Source organism: Muntiacus reevesi, chromosome 1 (assembly GCF_963930625.1).
Source record: "Muntiacus reevesi chromosome 1, mMunRee1.1, whole genome shotgun sequence".
Lineage (NCBI taxonomy): Eukaryota > Metazoa > Chordata > Mammalia > Artiodactyla > Cervidae > Muntiacus > Muntiacus reevesi.
Window position 1 is genome coordinate 193200134 of NC_089249.1, and position 10648 is coordinate 193210781.

The 10648-nt window shown below is 40.5% G+C and overlaps 2 protein-coding genes across 2 annotated transcripts; both read left to right on the forward strand.

The window, feature by feature from the left end:
• Positions 1–1369: 1369 nt before the first annotated feature.
• On the forward strand, positions 1370–4806 carry LOC136156551 (putative zinc finger protein 56). The gene is made up of 3 exons (XM_065919104.1): positions 1370–1402; positions 1928–2054; positions 4541–4806. The coding sequence occupies exons 1-3, from the start codon at positions 1370–1372 to the stop codon at positions 4804–4806; spliced, it is 426 nt and encodes a 141-aa protein (XP_065775176.1).
• Positions 4807–4938: 132 nt separating this feature from the next.
• ZNF121 (zinc finger protein 121) lies at positions 4939–5532 on the forward strand. The gene has a single exon (XM_065919105.1). The coding sequence runs from the start codon at positions 4939–4941 to the stop codon at positions 5530–5532; it is 594 nt and encodes a 197-aa protein (XP_065775177.1).
• Positions 5533–10648: the final 5116 nt, after the last annotated feature.

The following is a 10648-nucleotide window of genomic DNA, read 5'->3' on the forward strand; positions in this document are numbered from 1 at the left end:
TCTTTTATTCTATCTTCCAGATCAGTTGTGCTTTCTCCAATGTCACCTGCTGCTGCTGCTGCTGCTGCTGTTGCTGAGTCGCTTCAGTCTTGTCCGACTCTGTGCAACCCCATAGATGGCAGCCCACCATGCTCCTCTGTCCCTGGGATTCTCCAGGCAAGAATACTGGAGTGGGTTGCCATTTCCTTATCCAATGCATGCTAAGTCGCTTCATTTATGTCCGACTCTGTGCGACCCTATGGACAGCAGCCCACCAGACTCCTCTGTCCACAGTATTCTCCAGGCAAGAATACTGGAGTGGGTTGCCATTTCCTTCTCTACCTACGTCACCTAGTGCACTGTTAATAATTTCTGGTCTTTTTTTTCACTTCAGTTACTGTATTCTTCACTTTTGACTGGTTCTTTTTTAAGTTTATGTTGCTTATTACATTCTTACTATGTTCTTTCATGTGTAATTTAGTAGTGAGATTGCTGGGTTATATGGTAGGTTTATTCCTAATTTTTTAAGAAATCTCCATACTGTTATCCATATCTCTAAAACAAAAAGTATAACGAAATCAGTATCCATTGTGTCTTTTCTCAGGGTGTCCTTGTTGGGAAGATGTGCTGGTGATAGAGGGGCTAGAGCCAGAAGCTGTGTGAGCTGCTTTTTCTCCTGTGCACCGTGGCTGTCAGTGCCGAGTCAGTGGCAGCAGGAGCCAGGTCTGGTTCCAAGATGGTGGAAGAAAAAGCCCTGAGTGTTGAATCTGAGTTAGATCTGTTCCCTCCATGTGTGCACTCACTCTCCTCCCAACAATGGTACCTTTGCCTTAGAGGGAGCACCTCTGGAACAGGAGGGTTTTTGTGGGCCAGACACACACTGAGACTGTCTAGGAAGTCAGTCAGGTTACAGACAGCTCCTGATCCACCACCTCCACAAGTGCCAGCACTGGCCTAACTGACCTTATTCAGATGCAGTGCTGGGTTGACATCTGCTGCATACCCTCAAGTATGCACTCTTGCTTGGCAACAACACAAAAACCAGAACAGTCCCCCTCCTTTTGTACCTTACTCTGTGATTTTTATAGCCTTGGTTTTGGACATCATTCTGACCGTCTCCAGTTTATTTTCAGTGAGAGGGGCTCCATATAGATGTATTTTTGATATGTTCCTGAGGCGGGGGTAAACTCAGGGTCCTATTTCACCAACTTTCCTCTCAGTATGAGATTTCATGAGTGTGCGGGGATATTTTGGAATTTCGAATGACTCTCAGGCAGTGATTGTGGAAATTATGATCATCTCTGGATGCCCATGCCTTCTTTCTTTTCTCCTCGATCTTCTTTCTAAGGACCCTTTATGCCATCCTGAGGGAAAGATAGAGGCAGACAGGATGGTGTCTAAGTGTTTGAGAGATTGTTCTCAGGTAAGAAGATAGGATATCCCTATACAAAGTGACCTACTGCAAGCGCCATATGGAAAAACTTCCTTCTGGGCAGACCTTTGTCCAAAGCTTCTTAAAGAGATAAAGCCAGTCTGAGTCCCTCTTAAATTTCCACCCAATATGGAAGCTCTCATATTGCTGAGGAATTACTCTGAATGATCTTAGTATTTCAGTAATTACCTTCTGATATTGTCTCTTGATTGCTACTGCATGGTTTTTTATTTTGACTGTTCTGGGATGGTAAGGAGTGAGTAAATACTTCTCAGTGAACTTATTTATCTATCAGCTTGCACAAGTGTGTGTAATTTGCTTAGGATTGTGTTACTGGTTCCATATCAATCATGAGTGAGTGTGGCTAGAAAGGAGAGGACCTAAGACTTGTGACCTCTGACAGATGATGACAGACCTTGAATCCCTCTGTTGATATTGGGGCTCCCTTCCTCATTCTCCACTGTACATGGTTGGAGATCTTACTTTACTGAAACTACTGTGTGTGCAATGGTTTAGGACTCAGTGACCTTCGCTGATGTGGCTGTGTACTTCACCCAGGAAGAGTGGACTTTACTGAACCCCTTTCAGAGAAAGCTATATAGAAATGTGATGCTGGAAAACTACAAGAACCTGACCACAGCAGGTAAGGCTGCCATCATTCCAGTACACTCTTAGGGAACGGACATATATGTGCTGTCCTTTCTATGTTCCAAGATGGGTGATGCCAATCTGAACGCAATGGAAACTAGTAGACAGTCGTATCTAAGGAATGAGTTTTACTCCAGTATACTTTCTACAACAATGTGCTTTTGAGAACTAACAACATTATCATGACTCTTGTTTGAAATATGCATTCTCAAGAGTTCACCTTTGGCATAGTGAATGAAACTTTGGAATTTGGGCCCAGTTATTTCTGTTTTAACAAGCAATGGACATTATTCTCTGTCATTTGGCAACCACTAGTTTAGCGGCTTCTCCATGAGACCAAACATCTCCTTTACATTTACTTCATTTCCTATTTTAATAACATTCTCAGTGCTTTGTAAATGTTCATATAGGTCTGAACATGTTTTCATGGGTCAGAGATACTGTCTCTTTTTAGACACAGAAAGAGGGGCTATTTGCTTTTTTTTTTCTGTTTAAAAAATAGTACCACATTCATTCTAGTGACTTGATTAGATATAGGACCTGATTCATGGGAAGGTTTGTCATGTTTGGAAGGTACTTTTTCATTAATGTATCTTTCCTTATGAATAGGATATAAGCATTCAAACCAAATCTAATATCTTGATTGGAAAATAAGAGTTGAAGACTGTGGAGAGACAGATCATCCAAGGTGAGAGATTATAAAGAACTTCCCAGGTCAATTAAATTTCAGTATGTTTTGAGTTTATAAGAAGGAAACTTAGTGAGATGTGTTTTCCTTCAGAAGGCTGAGGACATTGGTTTCTAGTGCTCTTTAACTTCCTCAACATCTTATACGTACGTACTTTTCATTTTATCAGAGTTTCCTATGATCTCATAAAATAGCCTTTTGTTTCTTTATTTGTTATATCTTTTTCTTTTTTTTTTTTTTTGGCTATCTTGGTCTTCATTGTTGTTGTTGCCGTGTGCATACTTTCTCTAGTTGCAGCGATCAGGGGCTCCTCTACTTTTGGTGCGCAGGTTTCTCATTGGGTAGTTTCTCTTGTTGCAGAGAATGATCTCTAGGGCCTCAGACTCACCAGCTGTGTCACTCAGGCTCTACAGTGCAGGCTCATTAGTTGTGGCACACAGGCTTGGCTGTTCCAGAGCACATGCATTTTTAGTTTCAGGACCAGGGATCTCACGTGTGACCTCTGCATTGTAAACAAGTTCTTAACCACTGGGCCACCAGGGAAGTCCCTTAGTTTTATCATGTTGATGTATACTTTTTGTCCAGAAGTTTCCCTAGTAATATTCTCTTTTCCTCATTTTCACTTTTTCATAAGACTCATCTTTTAAATTAAGTACTGAATTTTGACTACATATATATATTCTTCATTTTTGTCATAATCAAGCTCCTCTTTTCTGTCTTGCCTTTTTTAAAGGTATGTTTAGTTTGGAAACTTATTCACGTGAGCCTTATTGTTTTTAACCGCTTTAACATCCACTTCTTTTTGCAGTCTTAAATTTATTATTCTCTTTTACTTTAGAATGGGAAATTCAAATCCAATGGCTTGGAAATTCAGCAGGATATTTTGTGGGAAAAAACATCAAATAGGGTACAAATGGTATGATCAGTAAGTTCATAAGAAATATTTCTTATTTTCCTTTCAGTTAACATTGGGATTTCATTACAAAATGAACACTAGTGGTAGATATTTGAGTGGCATTTACCCCAAAGATAGCAGTGTCTATTAACAAATTTTAATTATGTTCAATTTGGGGATATCCTAACCCGAGATTCAAAATAGTTGCATCAGAATTCCTCAAGAAATCATTCCCATGTATATAATTAGACATTGAATTTTGAGAACAATTCAACATAATTGCAATGAACTGTTTTACCATTAGAGTATATGGCATTTCATTGTGTCAGAAGGATTTCATCATTTAACTTTAAAGAAATCAACAAAGCAGGAACTGTATGAAAGTAATGAAGATGTTAAAAATCATCATCTTCATTGTAATGATGTTTCTGTTTGGAGATAGGTAGGATCAGTTAATGAGTCTGAGAAAGCTTTAAATCATCATTCATTGGTTTTTCCACAGACACGAAGTCACAGTGGACAGGAACTGTATGACTGTGAGCAAAATAAGAAAGACATCGGTGACCACTTTTACCTTAGGACACACAGGAGCACTGAAAATAGAAGGAATTTTTATGAAGATAATCAGTATGAAAAGAGCTTCCATACTCTACACAATAAACCCTTTACTGGGGAAAAATCCTCCATGTTTAATCAGTGTGGAAAAGCTGTCAGACTGACTCCAGATATTACACATATGAGAACACACACTGGAGAGAAACCTTTTAAGTATGATACATGTGAAAAAGCTTTTAGGTTGTTCTCATTGCTTCATGTTCACCGTCGATTTCACACTGGAATGTGGGAAGGACTTTGCTGTATCCTCAAACCTCACTGGACATATGAAAACTCACACTAGAAAGCAACCCTATAAATGAATGTGGGAGAGTCTTCCATCGATTCTCAGACCTCACTGGACGTCTGAAAACTCACACTGGAGAGAAACCCTATGAATGTAAGGAATGTGGGAAAGTTTTTGGGTCATCATCATACCTTCATGTTCACAGTCAAATTCACACTGGAATAAAAGGTTACAAATGTCAAGAATGTGGGAAAACCTTTACTTTCCCCTCTCGCCTTATTGAACATATGAAAACGCACACTGGAGAGAAGCCTTTTATGTGACGCATGTGGGAAAGTCTTTGCATCTTCTCATAATCTTCTTAGACATTTATGATCTCATACAAGGCAGAAGACTGCACATTTAGTGCCAGATGTGGGAAAGCCTTCACTTGTTCTTCACTAGTTACTCAACATATGAGAACATACACTGGAGAGAAGCCTTATAAGTGTAATGCATGTGGGAAAGCCTTTGGGTTTTCCAGTAATCTTCTTAGACATTTACAATCCCATACTGTGCAGAAGACTGCTAAATGTGACAGATGTGGGAAAACTTTCACTCAAGTCTCAATTCTTACTCAACATATGAGAATACACACTGGAGAGAAACCTTTAAAGTGTGACACATGTGGAAAAGCCTTTAGGTTGTTTTCTTACCTTCATGTTCACTGTCGATTTCACAATGGAATAAAACCTTACAAATGTAAGGAATGTGGGAAAGACTTCTCTGTATCCTCACACCTCACTGGACATATGAAAACTAATACTAGAAAGCAACCCTATAAATGTAAAGAATGTGGAGAAGACTTCTCTGTATCCTCACACCTCACTGGACATATGAAAACTAATACTAGAAAACAACCCTATAAATGTAAAGAATGTGGGAAAGACTTCCATCGATCCTCAGACCTCATTGGACATATGAAAACTCACACTGGAGAGAAACCCTATGAATGTAAGGAATGTGGGAAAGCCTTTGGAGCGTCCTCACACCTGCATGTTCACAGTTGAATTCACTCTGGAATAAAACCTTACAAATGTCAGGAATGTGGGAAAATCTTCACTCTCCCTTCACACCTTATTGAACATATGAACACTTATGTTGGAGAGCGACCCTATAAATGTAAGGAATATGGGGAAGCTTTTGGATCATCATCACAGCTTTATGTTCACAGTCAAATTCACACTGGAATAAAACCTTACAAATGTCAAGAATGTGAGAAAACCTTCACTTGCCCCTCTCGCCTTATTATACATTTGAAAATGCACACTGGCGAGAAGCCTTTTAAGTGTAACACATGTGGGAAAGACTTTGTGTCTTCTCGTAATCTTTAGACATTTATGATCTCATACTAGGCAGAAGACTGCTAAATGTGACAGATGTGGGAAAGCATTCACTCGATCCTCACAAGTTACTCAACATATGAGAACACACACTGGAGAGAAGCCTTATAAGTGTAACGCATGTGGGGAAACCTTTCAATTTTCCAGTAATCTTCTTAGTCATTTATGATCTCATACTGGGCAGAAGACTGCTAAATGTGACAGATGTGGGAAAGTCTTCACACAAGTCTGAGTTCTTACTAGACATATGAAAACACACATGGGAGAGAAGCTTTTTAAGTGTGACACATGTGGAAAAACCTTCACTCTAGCCTCATACCTTACTCAACATATGAAAACACACACTGGAGAGAAGATTTATAAGTGTGACATGTGGGAAGGTCTTCACTCGATGCTCATACCTTACTAGACTTATGGAAAGACACACTGGAGAGAAGCTTTGTAAGTGTGACACATGGAAAGGCCTTCACTGAATGCTCAGGCCTTACTCGACATATGACAACACACATGGGAGAGAAGCCTTTTAAGTGTGACAAATGTGGGAAGGCCTTTGCTGATTCCTCATGTCTTACTAAACATTTTAGAATGCACACTGGAGAGAAGCCTTTTGAGTAATATACATGGGAAAACATTTACCACTTCTTTGCCTGTTACTGCACACAAGCGAAGTCACACTGGAGAGAAACCATATTTGTGTAAGGAACGTGGGTTAAACCTTTTTTTCTCCTCAGTGCTTACTTTCTATAGACAATGACATTGGAAAAAAAGCCACTGAAATGTGACAAATGTGGGAAAGCTCTTGCTGATTCCTCCCATCATACTTAACATTTTATTTTTAATATTTGACTGCATCTGCAGCAGATGAGAACTTAGTTCTCTGACCAAGGATCAAACCCATGCCCCCTGCATTGGAAGGCAGAGTCTTGACCACTGGACAACCAGGGAGGTCCCATACTAAACATTTTTTAACTCAACATAGAATACTTTTGAGTGTAACACATTTCAGACAAGACTCGCCAGTTCTTCACTCTTTATCATTCACAAGTGTATCAACACTGGATAGAGACCCCATAAATTTCAGGAATTTGGAAATCAATTTTATCATTCTTATCTCAAAGGTAATGGAAAAAGTAAGGGGAATAGTTGGGGATTGCCTTCTACCTGTATCTATCATGTCTTGTCTCTAGAGCAAAGCTCAAAGTTGTTGATCACAGAACATATTTAGACACATACACAATTCAGTCCATGGTGACACTTGGGGCACCAGGTCCCTTGCAGTGTGAGGAATGTAGGTCTGTTCCCTGGGCAGGAAACAAGCATCTCACATGCTGTGGGGCAAATAAGCTGTCACCTTAGTTCTCATCACCTCTGCAGAGCCCAGGGTAGCTCTCACAGTGACAGGTAAGCCGATCTCTTTTTCTCATCGACATGGGGGCCACTTACTCTACTATGCCTGCCTACTCAGGAAAAACCAAGGACCTCTTATAGGGGTGGACAGTTTAGTATCTATGCCATAAGTAACTGAGCCTCTACCTTACACCCTTCAAGATACTTTATTTTCTCATTCTTTTCTCATACTCCCAAAATGCCCCACTCCTATTCTTGGGAGAGACCTCTCAAAATTCAAAGCCTCTATTACTATCCCAAACCCACCCTCTGATCTAAAACTGGCTACTGCTCCTCAACCCCACCTCCTCTTCTTCTTCCCCATTGACCTCTTTGTCCATAAACCCCATAGTTTGGGATACAACTTCTCACCATGCTCCCAACTCATATCCATCTGAAAGACCCCTCTAAATTCCCCCAATCATCCACAATACCCCATCTCCTAAAAATATCAACAAGGGTTTAAGCCTGTCGTCACTAAACTCCTATGTCAGGGCCTCTTGTGCCCAACCCACTCTCCCTATAATACCCCTATCTTACCCCTCAAAAAGCCAAATGATTCCTATCGCCTGGTCCAGGACCTGAGACTTATCAGTGTGGCTGTTGTCCCCATATACCCAGTAATTCCAAATCCCTATGCTCTTCTCTTTCATTTCCTCCTCCAATACCCACTTCACTGTTCTAGACATCAAGAATGCCTTCTTTAACATCCCTTTACACCCAGACTCTCAAGACCTCTTTGCCTTTATCTGGACCAATCCAGACCATCGTTGCTCCCAACAGCTGATATGGACAGTCCTCCCACAAGGCTTTCATGATAGTCATTTCTTTGGCCAAGCTCCAACATCAGCCTCTCTTGATCTTACTCTGTGAGTACTATCCTCCAATATGTGGATGATCTCCTTTGTAGTCCTTCGCTTACACACTCTCAACAACTACTATACAACTCCTCAATTTTTAGCCAGCCAGGGCTTCTTAGTATCTCCCACCAAGGTTCAGTTCTCTCTTCCTAGAGTAACCTATCTTGGAGTCCTTTTATCATCAACTAAAAGATATATTAACTACTGATAGAAAGTTCCTTATATCCACCCTACCATTCCCTTTATCAAAAACAGATCTTGTCCTGCTTGGGGTTAGCTGGATATCTATGCCTCTGGATTTCTAATTTTGCCCTCATATATCAAGCCACCCTAGGGGGTCTTCCATAAACGTTAGAGCTAAAATCAAATATTCATTCAGGCTTTAACACCCTTGAGCAAGTCATTCTCAGCCCCAGCACTAACACTTCCTGAACTTTCTCACCCCTTTACACTATTGAGATAGACAAAATTGCGCTAGGAGTTTTGGGACAAAATCAGGGCCCCTCTATCACCCCTGTCACTTAACTATCAAAGCAATTAGATAACACAATTCAAGGATGGCCAGCCTGCCTATGTGCTCTGGCAGCAGCAACACTCCTTGCTCAGGAAAGTTAAGAAAATTACTTATGAACCACCCACTGTCATTCGTCAACCACATGACATTAAGGACTTACTCTCTCACAAATCCATGACCCTTCTGTCTGCTTCACATGTCCAACTAATTAATGTTACCCTTCTCGAATCTCCCCACTTCTCCTTTGAACACTGTCCTACTCTCAACGTTGTCACCCTTATCCCTAATTCTTCTGTGCCCCCCATCCATACTTGCAAAGAGGCCAAAAAAAAAAAAAAGCCCCATTTCTCCCACATTTCCTCAATCCCTTTAAATAACCCTGACTTTACTTGGTATATTGATGGCAGCTTATCTACAAAATCAGAAGGAAAAAAGGCACCTGAATATGCAATTGTCTCTGGGACTGAAATTATTGAATCCCAAGCTCTCCCCTCAGGGACCTCTTCCCAAAGGCAGAACTTACTGCACTAACTAGAGCACTTACCCTGGCAGCTAACAAGAGAGCAAACATACACTGAGTCTAAATGTACTTTCCACATCATACACTCATGATGCTATCTGAAAAGAATGAGGGCTCCTATCTACTAAAGGCTCTGCCATAACTAACACCCTGCTTATACTCCAGCTTTTTTTTTTTTTTTTTTTAAGACTTTCCTGATTTTTTTTTTTTTTTTTCCCCAGTGGGTTTTGTCATACATTGATATGAATCAGCCATAGAGTTACACGTATTCCCCATCCCGGTCCCCCATCCCACCTCCCTCTCCACCCGATTCCTCTGGGTCTTCCCAGCCCACCAGGCCCAAGCACTTGACTCATGCCTCCCACCTGGGCTGGTGGTCTGTTTCACTACAGATAATATACATGCTGTTCTTTCAAAACATCCCACCCTCACTTTCTCCCACAGAGTTCAAGTCTGTTCTGTACTTCTGAGTCTCTTCTTCTGCCCTGCATATAGGGCCATCGTTACCATCTTTCTAAATTCCGTATATATGTGTTAGTATACTGTAAAGTTCTTTATCTTTCTGGCTTACTTCACTCTGTATAATGGGCTCCAGTTTCATCCATCTCATTAGAACTGATTCAAATGAATTCTTTTTAACGGCTGAGTAATATTCCATGATGTATATGTACCACAGCTTCCTTATCCATTCATCTGCTGATGGGCATCTAGGTTGCTTCCATGTCCTGGCTATTATAAACAGTGCTGCGATGAACATTGGGGTGCACGTGTCTCTTTCAGATCTAGATTCCTCAGTGTGTATGCCCAGAAGTGGGATTGCTGGGTCATATGGCAGTTCTATTTCCAGTTTTTTAAGAAATCTCCACACTGTTTTCCATAGGGGCTGTACTAGTTTGCATTCCCACCAACAGTGTAAGAGGGTTCCCTTTTCTCCACACCCTCTCCAGCATTTATTGCTTGTAGACTTTTGGATAGCAGCCATCCTGACTGGCGTGTAATGGTACCTCATTGTGGTTTTGATTTGCATTTCTCTGATAATGAGGGATGTTGAGCATCTTTTCATGTGTTTGTTAGCCATCTGTACGTCTTCTTTGGAGAAATGTCTGTTTAGTTCTTTGGCCCATTTTTTGATTGGGTCATTTATTTTTCTGGAATTGAGCTTCAGGAGTTGCTTGTATATTTTTGAGATTAATCCTTTGTCTGTTTCCTCATTTGCTATTATTTTCTCCCAATATGAGGGCTGTCTTTTCACCTTACTTATAGTTTCCTTTGTTGTACAGAAGCTTTTAATTTTCATTAGGTCCCATTTGTTTAGTTTTGCTTTTATTTCCAATATTCTGGGAGGTGGGTCATAGAAGATCTTGCTGTGATTTATATCGGAGAGTGTTTTACCTATGTTCTCCGCTAGGAGTTTTATAGTTTCTGGTCTTACATTTAGATCTTTAATCCATTTTGAGTTTATTTTTGTGTATGGTGTTAGAAAGTGTTCTAGTTTCATTCTTT